This window comes from Cydia amplana, chromosome 6, assembly GCF_948474715.1.
Source record: "Cydia amplana chromosome 6, ilCydAmpl1.1, whole genome shotgun sequence".
NCBI classification, from domain to species: domain Eukaryota; kingdom Metazoa; phylum Arthropoda; class Insecta; order Lepidoptera; family Tortricidae; genus Cydia; species Cydia amplana.
This window is the reverse complement of record NC_086074.1, coordinates 18,444,780-18,464,841: the sequence shown is the minus strand read 5'-3', so window position 1 is coordinate 18,464,841 and position 20,062 is coordinate 18,444,780. Positions and strand designations below refer to the sequence as shown.

At 37.8% G+C, this 20,062-nt stretch overlaps 3 protein-coding genes across 3 annotated transcripts; 2 read left to right on the top strand and 1 right to left on the bottom strand.

The window, feature by feature from the left end:
* The first annotated feature begins 2,534 nt into the window (after nucleotides 1-2,534).
* LOC134649019 (apolipoprotein D-like) lies at nucleotides 2,535-6,410 on the top strand. The gene is made up of 4 exons (XM_063503709.1): nucleotides 2,535-2,768; nucleotides 4,630-4,760; nucleotides 5,210-5,412; nucleotides 6,229-6,410. Exons 1-4 carry the CDS (start codon nucleotides 2,643-2,645, stop codon nucleotides 6,381-6,383), a joined length of 615 nt encoding a protein of 204 aa, XP_063359779.1. The 5' UTR covers nucleotides 2,535-2,642; the 3' UTR covers nucleotides 6,384-6,410.
* Nucleotides 6,411-11,293: 4,883 nt separating this feature from the next.
* On the bottom strand, nucleotides 11,294-13,145 carry LOC134649281 (josephin-2). The gene is made up of 4 exons (XM_063504006.1): nucleotides 12,885-13,145; nucleotides 12,611-12,783; nucleotides 11,920-12,100; nucleotides 11,294-11,643 (listed from the first exon to the last, which is right to left on the bottom strand). Exons 1-4 carry the CDS (start codon nucleotides 12,963-12,965, stop codon nucleotides 11,374-11,376), a joined length of 705 nt encoding a protein of 234 aa, XP_063360076.1. The 5' UTR covers nucleotides 12,966-13,145; the 3' UTR covers nucleotides 11,294-11,373.
* Nucleotides 13,146-13,601: 456 nt separating this feature from the next.
* On the top strand, nucleotides 13,602-18,539 carry LOC134649018 (fidgetin-like protein 1). Its single transcript, XM_063503708.1, has 10 exons — nucleotides 13,602-13,708; nucleotides 13,790-13,948; nucleotides 14,036-14,542; nucleotides 14,931-15,049; nucleotides 15,571-15,726; nucleotides 16,182-16,315; nucleotides 16,894-17,008; nucleotides 17,505-17,617; nucleotides 17,878-18,069; nucleotides 18,420-18,539. Exons 2-10 carry the CDS (start codon nucleotides 13,842-13,844, stop codon nucleotides 18,537-18,539), a joined length of 1,563 nt encoding a protein of 520 aa, XP_063359778.1. The 5' UTR covers nucleotides 13,602-13,708; nucleotides 13,790-13,841.
* The last annotated feature ends 1,523 nt before the right edge of the window (nucleotides 18,540-20,062 follow it).

Here is a 20,062-nt window from a genome sequence, read left to right as displayed (position 1 = left end):
ACAGATACAGATGAATTATAATATTATTAATATTTGTAACTGATACTTGGACATCTCCTCGAGACAAAGGGCCTACCGCGAACCACGTTCGACGTGTTACCTCCCTGTCACACTTACGTACGGATTTACAAGTGCGACAGAGAGGCAACACGTCGAACGTGGTTCGCGGTAGGCGCTCAGTTGTTTTTTTAAAGTTTTTGGAATTCAATGGGAATTAATTTGTTGATACTGTTTAGTGCATTGAAATAAAATAGTAGGTATGCCGAAAATAAGAATATCGATATTATCGATGTATTACTTAAATAATTTAAAGTACATAATGTAAATCTATTTTTTACTCATATTAGCGAACCGAATGTTTTTCGGTATTTGCTAATTAAAATTCGACCTTACACAAAGTGAGTGAAGGTTGACAATCAAAACAAGATCAACACGGGGCGGTTACCTACATTAGGGCCCCTTGGTTGTGTTAACTTGTGTTACATGCAAATTAGGTCGAGTACGCGCAAGTGAAAGGGCAACACGTGTCATTTCACACATTTCTAAGAATGTTTATAAATGTCGCCAATTATTTAAAAATACATAATATTATTGACTTATGGTATTAAAGCAGTCTCCGTATCCTATTAAACTCCAACATAGTATTTCGTTAAAATACACTTTTGTTTATTAGAACTACACTATTAATTATGTCATGAACACACTAAAACATATAGGTACAGGTAAGGCCTGAGATACACTTGTAAGTTTTACTTACGTAAGTAGGGATAAAGCTATTTGTTAGAATGAGATAACGATATTCATCTCTCATTCTCTAGTATAGCTGTGTCTCTACTTAGGTAAGTAAAACTTACAAGTGTATCTAGGGCCTAATACATATTTTTTTATAACAAAATGCAAACGAAACTGCAGTCTGTGTTGGGCCTATTCCAGTCCGTTTAAAGCACAAATACCTATTCAAATGCAAATAGATATTATGATAATGTAAAATTGTTTAAAATGTTAATAATATCGGTGACGCTTTTGTGTAAACGACGCACTTCATAAACTCGTTAAACGAGTGTTTGAATAGCAGGGTAAACTACTCAATAGTTGGCCCTTTTAAAGTACAGTCATAGGCCATTTAAGGGGCCATTGGGGGCTTATTCAAGGTCACTAATAATAGGTATAATGTTATGTATATTTTGTTTGTGTTACAATTCATTGTTAAGAGAAAATGAAATATATAATATGACTTGTTTAACATTTGTTTCACTCGTAGGACCTTGAAGAAACTCGGTTGACACGAGCGCCCTACGCATATGCAATGTCGTTATATAAAACTTCCCGGAATATATTATGATGACTTATGCATTGTCACCTGTGGGCTGGCGCGTACGAGAAAACTAGCTTCGTTTGTGGCTTTTCTTTAGAAACTGTTGTTCGGAAATGTGCGTCGAGTTTGAGATTAAGTCCGTTATAATTTTAAATCCCCTAGTAACTTGTACAAGTACAAATGTACGGTAGTCGTAATAGAAACTTCACAGAAAGACAATCTGTCGATTGTACTAAACTGAGAACTAATACTGAAACTCGCATTTAATCGTCATTACAAAGTACTTACTTTAAAAAATGCAATTATGTATATAGTACTTCCGGCAGAAAGTATAATTTTTAAATAATGCAGGACTTATTCCGAGAAATTTTATTGAAAAATTATATTATTTTTGCTTAGAATATAAAACACTAGTAATATGACTTCTTTTGTGAATACCTATACACACACGTGTACTAATCACATGCAGGAATAAGCTACCACTGAGATCCAACCAATCAGGAGAATCCAAGTGACGAATATGGCGGCTCAGGCGACCAATCATAACAACATCAAGACTGTCGACCATCAACGGTCGTTTCTTTTAAAAAGGCTAACTTTTGATTAACATAAACATTCCAAACTCTTTCATTTTGCGCATATACACTGTAAGATCAAAATGTTCACATTAATTCGGGTGCTATCAGTATAGTGGTGGTCATAATCATAACACAACCGTACCCGTCCGTGTCCGTCATTACTGAAAGCCCCTTTAGCACTCGAATAAACTTATTCAGCTTCGACCCTTAGTTCGTAAACAGACAAACTTCCATAACTAATTCCCTATACGAGTAAACTCACGTCACATCGTATGTTTAATCGGTACAATTTGAATAATGGCGCAGACGTCAGCGGCAGTCGCGCGCGCCGCAATGTTGTACAAACAACCCGATCGTTTCACAAACATCCGAGAGGCTGTAATTTCACTCTCGTAAACTAGACCTTACCTATTATAAAACGGGGTGACAGTGTGTTTCAGTCGGTCAACAGTTTTTACCCAGTTTTTTTGTAAGTTATATTAAATTCAGAAGCGCTTATTTTAATTTCACGTTCAATATTTAAAGATAGGGATTTTTGCTGGCTTTAATTAACTTTATAAAATAAGCCGATTTTAAGTGTGATTTTAATGTAATCTTACTTGATTTTGTTCGGTAAATAAAAAGTTCTGAATCACACGTCGTTTTGAAGGGAGATAGTCATATTTAGCTCGTAAAATCACATAATTTCCGCCTTTTTTGCTCGACTAAAGTTCCTAAGTTAGTTATAGGTAGTAAGTAATTTAAAAGTGATGGGGGACTTCAGAGTGCGCGGGTTGTTTAACATGTTGATGACAAGTCTCACGGTGGGGGTGATGGGGACGAAGCTTGGCATGTGCCCCGTCTACCCGCAGCAGCCCAACTTCGAAATACAGAAGGTAAGTACGCAGTTTGTTATGATAGAATGTATGATTTGTGAACGGTGTACCTAGTGGTGTCAAGTACGATCCTATTATATTTGTATTTCGCTTTATTATTTACATGAATAATATCGTTCAAATCAATCACAATCCAAACCATTGTCTAAGTAGCCTAGCTTTCTATCAGGTTTAGGTAGATCTCTGAATTTCATTTTTCCATTGTGATATAGTAAATATAGCAAAAGACATGAGGGCCTGCGACGTTTCAGTAGACGACACGTTCGATCGCGCGGAGTGGAGAGGAAAGACCAGAAAAGCAGACCCCACAATCAGATGGGAATAATAATGCTGAGGAGAGAGAGAGATTGTGATATATATAGTAAATTGTATGTAGCCAAAAAAACTGCAGATGGCCTAAATTACTGCTACAATTTTATTAGTGCTCTACCTAATGTTCTATAATATAGGCAGGTCAGGGTACCTACCTAATTACCTACGTCATGACCGACATTCAAACGTTCGGATGCAAATAAGTAAACATTAATTTGCACGTTTGTATTTTTCCACTTGACACATGCGTTATTGTTGTTTTTCGGCATTGTATAACGAAATCACCAGTCTCACAATCTCTGTCAATATTTGAACCTATTAAACTACCCAGTCATCCATGCCTGCCTACAACATAAGTCATTGACATATTGGTTGTGTGGTTTTAAATACATTGACCCTTAAAATTGTAAATGCAATCAAACACCCCAATGTGTTGCTATGCGCATAGAAATGAATAGGTACTTAGTTTTTAAATACGTAAAATTGTATCCAAATGTTGACATTATAGCTGCTTAACACTGGTCCTTCGAGCCGGATGCTGTAGTTACTTATTGGAATTTTAACTGAAAATATTACTTATTGTAAGAGTTTCGATTGCCTCGATATTTGAGTAATACTTATATATTACCTTTTTAAAATTTCGGTAACATACAACAATCACATGGATAAGTATGTTTTTTGACTAAAGTTCTTTTTCAAAACATGCGTAGGTGTCACGCAAAAAATACATTATTGCGTTATTAACTAAATGAGGAGGGTGTAGCTACATTGTAATGCAACATAATTTATATTTACACAATGGATGACCTATATATGATACCCATCCCGTTCCCGTAGTGCGTCGTGCATATTCTTGCCGACGTGTGTTTGTAGATTTATTCACCTGCAAGGGATTGGCGTCGATCCAATAGCGCCCCGCCACAACAAGCCGTGCCCACTTATGCGTAATTGCGTTGCAATATAGGTAAAGGGTGGAGGTCGCGACCCGCTAGTGTACGTAATGTAATGTACTTAAGCGGCACTCATGCGTACGTAAGTAGCTGTTACGTTGTATGCGTCTGGGAAATCTTGAACTCGTTTTAGTCGGTACAACGTAAGAATTGATATTTGACAGTTATGATATTACCCTTATATATTTCAATTTCAATGTCGTTTGTTCCAGACATAATAGTTTCAGTACAAAACCTTACCACTTGCATGGTATCTACATAAATATGAAATAGATTGGTACAGTTTTCAACAAACTTAGAATTAAAGGGTATTCATTTAGGCCCCAGGGCTTAAATGACAATCAAAACATTTGTAATGCCAGACTTGTGCCTTTCATAAAACAGTACCTATGTATGAAAAATCTTTTTAAAGTGAATGAGGCTAATGTTTCGGAGGTGTAGGTACTTATCAAGATGGACGGATCATGTACAACTAATAGCAATACACTTAACTGGCCATTGGTAAACCTTTTCTCGTTCCAATACTGACACTGCTTATTGTCTGTTAACTGTGTCAACGCTGTAACCCCTGACGAAGACGGTGATGTTTGTTCCCACAGATGACAGGTACATGGTACGAAATAGAACGCTCCTTCTACCTGATGGAGATGACCGCCAGCTGTACCGAGCTTCATGTGACGCTGAACGAGCGAGGGTACTATCTCATCGCCGTCACCACTGTCAATAGATGGTAAGTACGTAACACATGCCAGGAACAATAAATAACCACATTAAGAGAAACTGTTACTAATTTCCCAATCATCCTACAACAGTTTCAACTACCTAAAACAATATAGTTACCTATCTACGGTAGATAATCTACCTATGCTATCCAAAAGAGTCGGTTTCAACAGTTACAACCTTCCAGGTGTCTTTTTCTAATATAGATATCTACACCTTAACACATTCATTGCCACCTAGCCAAACAAGACATCCGCGCCAGGCCACAAAAATTTCATCATATAAAGCTGTTAGTACCATGATCCCGACTATCGGTTCGTCCGGCCTGGGAACGAAATCATAAAATACCCGATAGTCGGGTTTTCGGCACTCAATGTGTTAATTTTCTGTATATACCTTAATGACACAGTCCAAAAACTTGAAGAGTCAATAACTTCATCCGCTCCCTTATATCTGCAGGACAGGAGCGCCAGCCACAACCTACGGCGTGGGCATCCCGAGCCACAACGGCTCCTCGTCCTTCCGCTACAAGCTCAATAACCGCATGCCGTACCTCATAGGACGAATGTTACCCGGCGCGGGGCAGTACAGCATACTGTTCACCGACTACGAGCACTTCGCCGTCGTGTGGTCCTGCAACTCCGTGTCCATCATGCACAACGGTGAGTGGACAACTACATCATAGAGAATGCTACCAGGCGCGGGGCAGTACAGCACGTTCGACGTGTTGCCTCTCTGTCGCACTTGTAAATGCGTACGTGTGACAGAGAGGCAACACGTCGACGTGGTTCGCGGTTGGCCCTCTGTTCACCGACTACGACTCCGTCGTGTGGTCGTGCACGTCCGTGTCCATCAAGCACAAGGGTGAGTACCTACAAACTATTGCCAACGGCCGCCTGGCGCCAGCCACCATACATAACGATCGTTGAGCCCTACCTAACTCTTCAAGGCAAAGTGCATTGACACTATTGACAGTTTGGCTCAGAAACCTGACCTGAAACCAAAGTTATTCAAAAGTACGCCCTTGAGCACTTATCATCCGACGTATAAACATTTACTAAAGATCCAAAGTTCCCCAAGGAATTAAAATACTTACCTATTATATTGTAGGGATAAGTGGAATACGCAGAGGCCCGCTGCTGTCAAGCAAAATAAGACCAATCCGAAGGCCCAGGAAAACACGCTCAGGGCCGAGGCGTGAGTATCCGTAAATAATGGTTTCATTAATGTAGGTAGTAGTAACAGATCGGGGAATTCCTGCACCTTAAACCGGCGAGCGTGTATGAGGAATGTTATGAAAGTAACGGAAGCGAAAGGGGTACGTCAGGATCGTAGCAAGTCGAAATCCGTGGTCTCTGCCTACCCCTCCGGGAAATAGGCGTGATTATTTCCAGTTAAAACATTCCACTGCATGTCAAAAACCAAGCAAGCGCAAAAGACAAAGATCAGTAATAATGACTTACCTAATTCTATTACAGATCGCTTTTGGATCTTGGGTCGGCGGCGCGAGCTGAGCGCGGAGCTGCGAGCCAACATCTACGCGTTGCTGCAGGAACTGCGGCTCGACCCGGACCGCCTGCTGCTCTCCAAGAACAACAACTGCGTCGACAGGCCCGACCAGCTATTAAAGTGATACTTCTAACAGATGTGTTTTATTTAAGTATACTCCCGTTCATTCTGATGATCTCTGTCCCGATGTCCTTTTAAAAGGACAAATTGAAATCGAATTTATTTATTTACGTGGAGAACCAACAGCTATAACTATGCTAATAACAACATAAATAGTGATACAGAGCCAATTATAGGATCTCACTATAATGGAATAAAAGAAGGAATTGAATAAAATATGGTTAAAATCTACAAAAATGACTGGGACTTTGCAGGCTAAAAACGGCATGTCGATTTTCGGCGTAGACCCTCAGGGCCGGGGAGTAAAGCGACCACAAACCCTTGCCTACATGGTGCTACAGTGAAAGGGTTCCAAATAACATAAGATAACTAAAATAAAATCGAATAGGTACTAATTTTCAAATAAAATAAAAAAATAATTTCATAAGGTTAACCCTCACATTGACAAAAAAGGTAGGTCCTGGTTAGTTCAAACCTCTTCGGCGCTCAATAGTGCTAATGATCCTGGTACAGAAAAAAATCAATATGTCGGTCAAATGTATTGTACCTCCGTTGCCAATTTAAGGAAAATCTTTTTTTACAAAACTACATATTTAACTATAGAAAATCAAATGTTAGTCTCCATGAGGATCTGAGAGAAAATAAAATGTTCCAAGTTAGTCATCACACCTTCTATTTTATATGAAAATATCTTATATTTACAATGCATAGTACAAGTAGATTAAAACGTTTATGTGATTTTGGATCAGGAATAAAATACCAGTTACTTGAACCATCAAAAGACAAACTCAAAAAGAGTAGATACAACGAGTGCTTATAAACTTGTGTTACATAAAATTATCCTATTTATTTGGTTTTATTGCTTGTACCTAGCCGTGCGGCTGCATTTGGTGTTGTGCCTTAGACATTACCGCATAAGGCCCATATTGCAACGGACAGATCCCAGTCGCTCTTTAGTACTCTGCCCTGGCCCCTGTTCCACCAAACTGACTATTGTTGCCTGACACCCTCGCGAGAACCCATTTAGTGGTCGCCATAGTGCAGCTTTGGTGTGCAAGTTTAGACTCTATTGTATAAGGTTTTCAGTAGACTATTGAACAACTGGGAGGTACCCATTTTCAGCGCCCATATGCTCTTAAATCTAAATGCTTATTATATACTGATAGATTGCAAGGTAAGACGAATGAATATCATTCATGAATAGTCAAGTCGTTATTGTCGCAGCACTGTTAACACTTTCACTGCCATTTGAAAATAAAAATTTAATTTAAATTTAATCCATTTAGGTTCAATGAAAGTGTTAAAAATTAAGCCGCTTCTACAATCATCATCAAATATAGGAGTTTATATGAAAAGTTCGTTGAGACCCCTATGAGTTGTGTCAGCCCAGCACAAGCGTGCGCGACACGGTATCGCGGTCGATTTTGCTAGGGATATGGATTAAAGAATATATTGTTGGCACAGGTTAGAAAAGACAATATCGTCGGGTGACAAGTAAAAGTCATTAAGTACTATCAAAAAATTAAAGTAACAATGCACTTTATTACACTTGTAACACGGTTTATTGTCCAATAATTTAAATGATGTTAGTTGGTGACTTTTACTTGTCACCCGACGATATACATACTAGTTACCATCCTCAGTTTGGATCGCTAACAAATAAGTCGGAAGTCAAAAAATCTAATTTTCAAAATTATGAATAGTCATAAGATACTCCTATATTGGTGGTGGTGATTGTAAATTACCTAATAAAAGACAGTGAATATTTAGATAAGTGCTAAATACCCTCTAAACCGAATATCATTAACTTAGGCCGTCTATCGTAAACACATTTAACTTTACAATAAAACAAAAATAATTTACATACAAAGTCAGTACATATTTACACTGACTATATGAACGGAACTTGTCATTTGTAGATACGTTGGTATAGCAATATATCTTTGATGCCAAGAAATTAACAGCCAGCAGCAGAAGTTTCTAAGCGAGGGAGTTGTTCACAATTACCTTGACACACTCTTATTCCCTTAACAATAAAGTCGCGTCAAGATCATTTTGAACTTTGAACCGCTTAGTAACTTCTGCTGCTGACTGTACCAAAGTTTGTTGCCTATTTTTGACGCCAATACCCTGGGTACTCCAAGAATGTGTGTAGTTTTGACTTTTTGAGGCAAAAGGTTATCACTAGATTATTGGGCGTCAGCAGGGCGCCGCTGTCACAGAAATGCACATAAAAACCGGCTTTAACCCTTAAATGCATAGTGATGCATTTATACACACAACATAAACATCAAATGTTATGCATTATTAAACAAATTCTATTTGTTCTTGTATATTATTTCAATAGTAAAACTAATAAATTTTCCGAATTATTACATAAATTTACGCAGTATTTTAATTCATAAAAATTACATTTGTTTATAGACGAAATGTCGGAAAATTTGGAAAAACCTGGAAGTTGATGATTTTTAGTATGTGATTTTGGGCAGATTTTTCGGGGTTTGTAATTATTTTATATTTACAAACTTTATCATAGGAACATCATAAATAGTGTACCTTTCTGATGGCAGTTAAGATTTTTCCTATACCCTTTACAAATACCTATATATTTCCAAAAATATGATTTAGCCTATGCAACTTTTAACACTGATTTCGCAGTGAAAATCGATGATATAATTTTTTTTACTATTTTTCCTAGAAACGGCAAACAATTATGTGATACATATATTAATTTCGGCCAAAAAGAAAAAAATCATGCATTTAAGGGTTAAGAACAACCGACAATGCCAACATTGAAAGCGACACATTTTTTATCTTCGGTAGTCTGTCACACTGAATATATATTGGACAGAAACGCCTGGCCCCTATTTCACCATGGTGACAGGTGCGAAAATTGTTGACATCACTGTTACTGACATCACAGGCCTCCATAGACTACGGTAACCGCTTACCATCGGACGGGCGGTGTGCTTGTTTGCCACCAACATATTAATAAAAAAAAAACTCCATTATATCGCCAATAAATAAGCACTTATTTTGCGAAGCTAATGACAATTGTCACAAGAAACACGACAATTGTCACGAAATTCCGACACAGAACTCATTTCGTGTCAAGAATTACCGAAAGTTCTATTAAATCGTGTGACAATTGTCATCATCATCATCATAAACTTCGAAAGAGAAATACCTGCTTTTTGCCGATATAATAAAGTTTTTTTTAAATAAAATGATGGTGGCAAACAGGAATACGGCCCGCCCGATGGTAAGCGGTAACCGTAGCCCATGGATGCCTGTGACGTCAGCAACAGTGACATTTGTCGAATTGTCGCACCTGTCGCCGTGGTGAAATAGGGGCCTGGTGTTAATAGCCACTCAACCAACAGAACAACAAATAACTCGTTCCTGTATTTAACTAACCCAACAAAATTGTAGGTACAAAACAAAAAAATTAAACAACAATAAATATCGCATTATACGTACTATAAGGTCTATATGTACTACAAACCCAGAAAATAAAGAGGTATTGCCACGAATTCTAGGCAGACGCCGAGAAGATACTTGCGTAGGTGCCTAAGTAGGTTTCTTGCCCTATCCTATAGCTCTGATATTGCGAATTAAGAACTAAATATGGGACATATTTTTGGAAAATTGCATGCACCCATAGTTACACTTAAACTGTACAGTTACCATAGATGGTGACGGCCAAAGTGGTCAAATATATCGTAACACATCTTTGTTACTCGAGAAATAAGGATGTGTTCCGATATATTTGGCCACATTGGCCGTCACTATTTATTTTGATAGTGACTATACACTAGGATACTTCGCTAGTAATCCGATTTTGGTTACGCAGAACATTTAGATCGTTTTAAATACATACATGAAAATTGAAAGCGCCCAAATTTCGTGTCTCCATTCTATCTGTTATAGCAAGAATTATACAATATGGTCATCATTAATATACGAGGATATGTTTTCTTAATTACACATACAATTTTAACAGACACATAAGTATGTGGCACTGGGTATCCTTCATACGTCTATCAAACTCTTGTCGCCTCGTGTCAACGTTAACCTATGGAGCAAGGATATTTACTTCGTTGTAAACTTGGAATCACAATTTAATTAAATACTTTGTATACATATTGAAATGCAGTTATATATGTTATCCAACGCCGCATTGTTAGTAATGTAGTGTCAACTTTTGACCCTTAATTACAGGTTGTGATTGGTATCGAATACCTAAGACAGTATAGTTATATTTGTAGGTATATTCAAGATGCCAGACTTATGCCAAAATCATTTTATTTACAATGAGCTATATGTTTGTTTTAAAATCCGATCCAAAAGATTCAAATTACAATATTGGTTTTTAATGAAAACTTGAGAAATAGACACATTATTCAGTAATTTGGCTAAATTATTTACAAATATGTATAATTTTCACTACTGGACCTAAAACCGATCTTACATTACCATTTATAAGGCATTGTTCACAATGGCATTAGGCGTTTCACTCATTTGTTAAGATATACCAGTTGATTTTAGACTTTCATACCGAAGAAATAAGGATGCAATTTCATGAAACAGTTTAACCTTGAAAATGTGAATCTATTAAGTATTTGGCTTTTTAAACTACTAATTCAGTTCAGTGCTATACTGAGAGAGCAAAAGACACAGATTTCATCTACATTTCTAATACAAACAAATGCGTCTCGGTAAATTTAGTAATAAAATACTAGTTTGAGTTTCAAAACCCCAAATATTGCAAAATTAATTAATTAAAATTATAAAAAACAGATGTTAATCATACTTTTAGTTTTATCAGGTGTGTACAAACACACATGCTTTAAAATCGTTTCCATAACGGAAAAAGGCAAAATAAATGGATTAATAATATTGTGAACAACAATTTAATCAATTTTACGGTTCAATTTCCAACACCCACAGAACCAAACAGTCGACACTATCAGTCTCATGGAAAAAGTACACTATTAAAAGTCATTAACCGCCAAGGAACAGTTCCGCACTTCATGAATTTGAAGACACTCTACGCTATCATTTTTAGACTCGTACGGGTTACTGTTGTCTGTAACACTGTCGGGGCTGTCACAGTGGTTGAGGGGGGGGTTGTGGGTTGGCGAGGAGACGGCGAACTGGTTCATCCAGAGCTGCTTCTCTTCCACTTCCTTGCTAACAACCACAAACAGCTCTTTTTCTTTACACTCCATCTGCTGCTTTAGGTAGGCTATGAGATCACTGCTCTGAAAAAGGAAAGGTAATATATTTAGAATTTGATACTAATGATTATGAGTTCATATAGTACATTACGATTATGTGCTAAAAGTATAAATATTACAATGAGTGGAGATGAACTAAAACACAACCAAAGGAAAACTAGCACCATATGTACTGTAAAAAAATCATATTGGTATTATCAAGAACATACATTAAACAATTTTTATAACCATTCTCATACTTGTAATAACTATTAGGCGGGGCGGGTCGCTAGTTTTTATATATAAAAAAAACAATCTTACTCTTCCAATGAGCTGTGGTGCATCCAGCTTGGAATCCAAGTTGTAGAAGTTCCCCTGGATCTGACGGATGGCAATCCAGTGACGACGCCGCAGGGGCAGCATCACGAAGCCGAACTTGTAGTCAGAGGGCACATTCAGAATGAACCCACAGATGTTTGATAGGTCAAGGCAGCCCGGGTCTCTGAAAATATTGGCCATAGTTGGCATATTTATTGAATATGAGATTGCAAAAGTTATAGCATGAATGAAGTGTAAAATAATTGCTTAAATATACAATTTCAAGTGCATAGTTTTTTCTTCTAAAAATATCTGATATTGAATATGAGTATAAGAATGAATAATCATGTTTCTTTAACATTTAGAACTCAAGTATTAAATGTACTTATACAACACCAACATGGACAATGGACATGGAAGGGTTAATTAAAGAAGATAATTACATGCAACTTGTGATTTAAATTATACACTACTTATTACTTTAGAAACATGTTATTTGCTGAATAACTATGTTGCTAAATGCCACATTATGTATGTATAGCCACAGGAGAATTAGTGTAAATTACAAATTTACACAATACACAAGTTATTGGCTATTGAAATTCAAGATTACACAATATTTTCAAGGTTTTACATAAATCTGAGCAAATCATGCTAATGAGCGAGTCGGCAGAGCCGCGACCTTGAGACTCACTTCCTCTTGTCGAACCACACGGCCTCGCAGCCCTTCAGCTGCAGCGCCGCCATGATCACGTTGATGTCGTAGTTGCCCAGCCCCAGCATGGAGCGGTGCGGGTTGATCCACACGTTAGGCGACAGCCGGCTGCAGATCCCGTCCAGCTCGTTCTTTGAAAACGTCCCGCGCTCCTAGCAACAAGTATCATGTTTACATACGTCGTACGTCTATAACTCAAATTTATTCCAATTCCCTTGCTAATGCTATGTACAATGATGAAGGTAATACGTGCCTGGAATAAATTATTAAGTGCGTGCAGCGCGCACAGCTCTTTAACTTGTTTTTCATGGTAAATCGTCGGTTTTGCAGACATTCCGATTACATTAAAAATTACATAGTTTTCTAACAAAAAACACACATGGTTTAACTTTTGTTTAAATGGTACGAATATATATTACGCCGTTACTAATCTTTCTCACTAATTAATTTAATCACAGCAATTATTACAATTTTATAAAAAACCCGACGATTATTTTGTGATGACAAGTGTGTTTGACAGATTTACGAATGTATGCGATGCGATGTGTATCATTACAATAATTTAATTACTGCTCTAATGAATTTAATATAAAACCATTACAAAATAACCCTTAAATGTACTGCACTAAGGCCAAATTTTTCATGACATGTTATTCAATATAAAATAACGGCGTTAGCGTCAATCCAATCCCATGTCAAAGCTCATAACTTTTTTTCAGGAAAGTTGAGGCGTGTTTAAAAATGTCTCAAACTGAAAAAACATCGACAATTTGGTTCAATATTTAATTTTTTGTCTGCGGTATGGCGGGTGTTTTGACCAAAGAGTAAAGTAAGTATATAGGTTTTGACAAATGATGAAATTTGACAGTTGACATTCAATGGTTGAGTTCAGTCGTGTCGTGTTGTGTTGTTTATATTATTTGTGTCGTGTATTTAAAATTCATTTGCTACGAAATTGCTTTCGAAAATGGATAATTCGAAAACGTATTACGGAACTGCTCCGGAAGATACTTATGGAAATCATTTGTCTACAGTCAACAAAACAAACTTGCAACATTACAAAGTTTCTCTTGAAAGGTTTAGAATCCAAATATTGTATCTTATGTTTATTGATTAGTGATATTTACAGAAACTACTAATTACTTTATTATATAACAGCTCATCTAATGCATCGTCCAACATTCTGTTGAAAGATGTTTGGAATTCCCACATGGATCTATGCAATGAAAAGACTTGGGACCAAATTACGAACTCTAGTAACTCACTGCTACAAAATAATGATACCAGTAACATGAAAATATGGAAAAGCTCACTTGGGTAAGAATTTCATATTTCTTTTAGCTCACTCGAGCTTACAATTACTGAAGCTGCAAAATGTATACCATTTTATGTTAATTTTTTTAGCAAATTCACAGACCCAGAGACATTATTTGAAAAATTAATACCTGCCTGCAAAAGCTGCACCTCTAAAACTTCTCAAAGTATGGCTTTACAGCAGCTCATGAACTCAGAATGCAAATGTACTATCCCAAAAGTTGAAACAAAGAGAATAGACAAAGAAAATGTCTATGAAAACAAAAAATCATTATTTGTCAAAACTCTACATTCAAATAGTTCAAGTTTTGAAGTAAATTCAGGGGATGAACACAAACCACTATTTAAGCCAAAATTTGGGCGTCCGAAGCCTGTGGTTAAAAACCAGCCCGTTTTACCAAAACCAATATCTCAAGAAATGGAGATAGACCTTACAAAAGAAGAGGAAGAGGCCAAAACCCATAAAGCAAATGTGGCTAAGATTACATTCAAAACTGCTAAGGATTGTTTCTTTGCTGCTAATCCGGCTGCCAAGAGGACTTTGGGGACTTCCCGGAAGGCTCAAGCAAAGTTTGTTTCACCTATGATTGGAGCCCAGTAAGTTCTTTCTACAGTGTATTAAGACCTTTGCTGCGGCAATTAGTGTAGCTACTGTAACTTGTAATTACACATACTTTGCATTTGAGGTCTTTCTACCCCAACCTCCAGTGCTAAAAGTAACGACTTCAACCTGCAGTAATAAATCCTGAATGTTAAGTCATTTCAGAAATGGATTCTAATGTCATTGAATTATGGGTGATTTTCGGAATTACCTGATGTTCAGGAGGGATTTGGAGTTATCTGAATATGCCTAATAAATTTTATGTAGTTTTGTGACTCCACATGTTTTGTAAGTCGTCTTAGTCAAAGCTCGAGTAAAGCAAAGACAAGGCAAGCTAAGACAACCAATTTTTTTTCTGTCTTTATATTATGTCTAATTTTCTAGGGATAAGCAAGAAAGTGTAGAGGCAGCGCCAGCAATAGCAGATGACAGACTGAAGCACATTGAACCTAAAATGATAGAACTCATTGAGAGTGAGATCATTGATAAGGGAACACCTATTGGTAATACGAGTAGTATGTAGTATTTATTGTCAATAGGCAGTCCACACAGAACAAGGTGACACACAAAGAAATTGCCACATGTTATAAATCATAAAATAAATAAATCATTTATTTTTCGTGATAAAATAGTTAAACATACAAAAGTAACATGATAAAGGTTAGAAATTTATAATTACATATTGTTTACCACGAAATGGGCTCCCCTCAGCATAATGCTGACCCGAGAGTCGGCGCTGATCTTCCGGCGAGTTCATTTATTGTGGGATTTGTGGGCCACGATCGCAGCTGTACGGCATATATAAGATGATCTGCCGGTTCGGTTCCACACCCCAGTATCGAGGTAAATTATGTACGGCCACCCTGGGCTCACAGTATAAATTGAGATGCTCAACCCAATTGTGCAACGAATGTGTTACATCTCTTTTTATATTATATGGCATAACAAAAGTGACGCATCCAAACGCATACGCAAATCCAAACCTCAAAATTGGCATTATAAAATGCGTCTATGAATATTTTAGGCTGGGACGACATAGCAGGCCTGCACCTGGTAAAGTCGGTGATCCAAGAAGCCGTGGTGTGGCCGCTGCTGCGGCCCGACATCTTCACGGGGCTGCGGCGCCCGCCCAAGGGCATCCTGCTCTTTGGCCCGCCCGGCACTGGGAAAACACTCATTGGTAATGTTATTTTATTTATGCACACGAACTGAAATAGCCTCCTAAGGCCCAAGGTCCTACCTATAGTAACTATTCAGTTCGATGTAATTTAAACCATGTTCAATTGGAACAGAGTCGCTTTTGCTGTTTCGTTAAATTTTCAAACAACGCAAAATCAACTCTATTTCCTACAATTTAGGTTCAAATTTCAGTGGCAAATTTTGAATGTTTCGTTTGTATGGCTGGGCCTTAGGAGGATAGATACTAACCAAAGTGCCTGCCTTCCTTACAACTCTGCTAATCAACCTAGGAAACAATTTGTCAGTAGAAAAAGTCGCGAAATTCAAAATTTGTGTTATAAGTCGATCCTTTGCGCCTACATTTATCAAATTTACTGCCTTTCTCTACTGACAAATCTGGTGTGCCAGAGTATTTAGAAACTTTATATCTGAGTAATACGATTCAATATCGTTAAGGTAAATGCGTGGCGGCGCAATGTCGCGCGACTTTCTTCAGCATCTCGGCGTCGTCTCTCACTTCGAAATGGATCGGAGACGGGGAGAAGATGGTGCGCGCGCTGTTCGCCGTGGCCAGAGTACACCAGCCTGCTGTAAGCCTACTCCATACCTGCCCTCCTAAGGTAAAAGGCCGTATTTTCAAAGAAAACTATATGAAAATACCGCTTTTTAGCTTAGGAGGGCAGATACAGTCTACAGATTGAGAACAAATTGCCAACTGTTACTACCAGTCATACGTTGTATCAAAAAAATATTTTTATCAGACAGCGATTTAATGCACCAAGCGCTGGTCCTCAACCATAGTTTATATCTAAACAGTAAAGGGGTTACATCTATTCCTTCGGATACTCTTCTATCTTGTGAGAGGGACAGCGTAACAGCACCTTTCTCTGTCCTCAGCAGAAAGTGTCCTGAAAAAGAATAGATGTATTTATACGTATGTATTTCACGCTTCCTGTTTTTGGTTTAGATAATTACATCGTTAAGGCCCCAGTACACAATGGGCCATCGTCGGCCACTCCAAGGGACGCAGCCATGCGGTAGAATGAGATAGCAATATCACTTGCTCCCTCTAACGCATAAATGCGTCCCTTGGAGTGGCCGGCGATGGCCCATTATGTACTGGGGCCTTTAGTTATTTCATCATAATTTGATTCTATCTTTATGACAGGTGATATTCATAGATGAAATTGACTCGTTGCTGACACAGAGAAGTGACAGCGAACATGAAGCTACCAGGAGAATCAAGACTGAATTCCTTGTGCAGTTCGATGGAGCTGCCACAGGTTGGTTTGGTATATCTATTATAAAATACAACTAATTCTCATTTACCTACCCTCATTAAATCCTAATAAACATGCATGTAACACCCTTGGAGTTGCACATAGGCTACGATGTCCATCAGCTAAGCCGTATGTTCGTTTTTCGTCCTATAAAATTGAAATTACAAAATTTAATCGCTGTTCCCGCCGTTGATGCTTTTGCGTTGAAGCCACTGTTAATGTACAACCACATAATGAACGGCCTGATAATCCCTGCATGATGTAGATTGTAGAGGATTAATTGATTAAAACGGATCACTTACGTTTTTTAAGTCGAAGATTGTTCGACATGTTGCAGGAACACGAAATACGTGTAAGCTCTTTGTCCATATAGAAATTTCGAGAGTATCTTGACGTCAATTTTGTGCTGAACTTGAAAGAGCATGAAGTCTTTTAAAATAAGCTCTTGACCACAAACTGGATGATCAGGCGTCTTAAGTTTGTTGATGATGATCTATAGGTGAGGAGGAGCGGCTGCTGATAGTCGGCGCCACGAACCGGCCGCAGGAGCTGGACGAAGCGGCTCGCCGGCGCCTCGTCAAGCGCCTCTACGTGCCGCTGCCCGATGCTGACGTGAGTAGTCCACTTGTCCTCTTCCAGAATGATATGTTATTACCTCCACTTGCAGCAGATCATAGCGATCAGGCCGATCATAGAGGCGAGAGTCTTCGACCGATCTACATTTATAGGCCTCAACTGCTTTTAATATTTGCTTCCAGTCAAGAGATCTCCTGTCTCCCTTGTTGCTTTTTAGATCTTAAGAACTTAGGTTTGTCATGTTAGGACAAATATCGACAAAAGATTACACTGTTTAATGTAACCTCTTTTCTTAGGCCCGTGAACAGATAATCAACAACCTGCTAAAGTGCGAGAACAACGCGTTGTCTGCCACGGAGATTAACGAGGTGGCGCATCTAACGGACGGCTACTCGGGCGCCGACATGAAGTCGCTCTGCTCCGAGGCCGCCATGGGGCCGGTGCGGGCTGTGCCGCTGTCACAGATATGCACTATTGACCGCGATAAGGTAGTTTAAAATAAATCTTATATTACTTGATGGTAAGATTGGCCTTTTTGCAACAAAAATGATTCTACGCGTAGTTACTAAAAGTTAGAATGAGTTGCAAGTTTAAAGACTCCATCTAAGCTCCATCTAAGATAAAATGTGGAAGTACCACAATAAACGCCATGTTTTTATAAAAAGTCGACGGGTATGGTGATACTTCCACATTATGTCATTGCAGTCTGTAAAGAGTTAACAGCTTATTCCGACTCTAGTTAGCTTTGTGTGAAAAATGTTTGATAACGAAGCCTCTTGGCTTGGCATGTGCGCTGCGTTCAAAATGTTATGTAAACCTTAATTATTTGTGCTTCCAGGTGCGTCCAGTGACCGTGCAAGACTTTAAGAATGCGCTAAAACGCGTCCGGCCCAGCGTGTCGCAGGACGACCTCGGCCAGTATGTCAACTGGAACAACACTTACGGCCAAGGGTTTTGAATGTTGAGCTATGTTATTAATGTTATTATACTGTTTCTTTAACAATTAGTTTAATTTGCTGACTTATTAGTTAGTCTGTTCACTCCATAAAAAGAAATAAAATCGCCACCTGAATAAAACCCTAAAAAGAGTATCATAAACGACACAATAGCAGTGCAGGAAAATACATGTACCTACTACAGGTCCCTATTCTTGGGTCAAAATGCTACAGCACGACTTTTCTCCAGTCAACTCCAATGCTCGATACAATTAATCTGTGCCTGCCTGTTAAACCCCCTCCAGACTATGTACGTGAATCGCGGATTCGCGCACGAGTGTGGAGAGGGCTTTATGGGCTGGAGTTGAATAATGGGGAAAAACCACGGATTTAGAGTTAATAAACTGGATCGAGTACATTGACCAAAAAGTGTGTCCACATGAGAAGTCAAACTAGAGCCCTGCATCTCGTTCTAATTAGGGTGACCATAAGACATCTGTATGTGGTATATTAGGATAACATGAAATATATCAGTAGGGTAAATAAAGTGAAATTTTAAGTAGTCGGGTTTTTTCTTTCATTTGTAGTCGGCCTCTTTAGCACTCACTCATGGTATGTTCATAAAGGTAGGCTTCCCTTTTGTCCACTTCAGCTTTTTTTAAGTGTAAGCGTCATTGAAGATCTGTTTAGCAAATATGACGTTTTTTTAAAAGTTGGTGCCTTTTTTCTATTGACGGAAATGTGTCCTACCTATAAAGAATCGATTGCATATATATAAACAGTTTGGCACATCTTTTCCGTAACAAAATATTATGTATAAATGAGAGTCTGTAATGTTTAAGGAGTTAAGCACTTTGGTTTTTAATTTTGGCAATTGAAGGGATGTTTACAAAAACAACATAACTGACTACACTGGTTGACACCTGAAACGATTAACATGTTCTTAAAAAAAATGACAACCGCTCTAATCAGTTATGTTGTTTTTGTAAACATCCCTTCAATTAGGTATTCTATAACAAATCTTAAATTAAACATGCCGAAATAAAGACATACCTATTAAGTTAAACTTACTTTTACGTTACCTACGTTAATAATAAGAATTCTGTGAGACCGATTCACAACGTGCCGACATCATAGTCACCCTAATGAGTTTGACAATGTTGTCTTGTATTTTTATAGTAAAATGTAATAATTGTGGCTTTCTTGTGAAACAATATTCCACAATTAGCAATTATTTCACTCCAACAACCTTTAACATAACATTTCTTCACAATTTTTAAGAAATTTCGCATTCACGTGTTTTGAAGAAATTTCATCAAGTTGGGGATACCAATTAATATTTAAAGTTACTACAAATCCTACCATACTAAAATTTAGGTTTTTTTTTGCTGTGTATGCGCTTGGTTTAATCAGTTAATAATATTGGCATCATAATTATTTACAAATTACTTAAAATATATCAGAACTGTAATCTGAATATAACACTAAAATTGTATAAGAAGGTAATTAAATTCAGTAGTTTAATGATATAATTTCTACCACAATG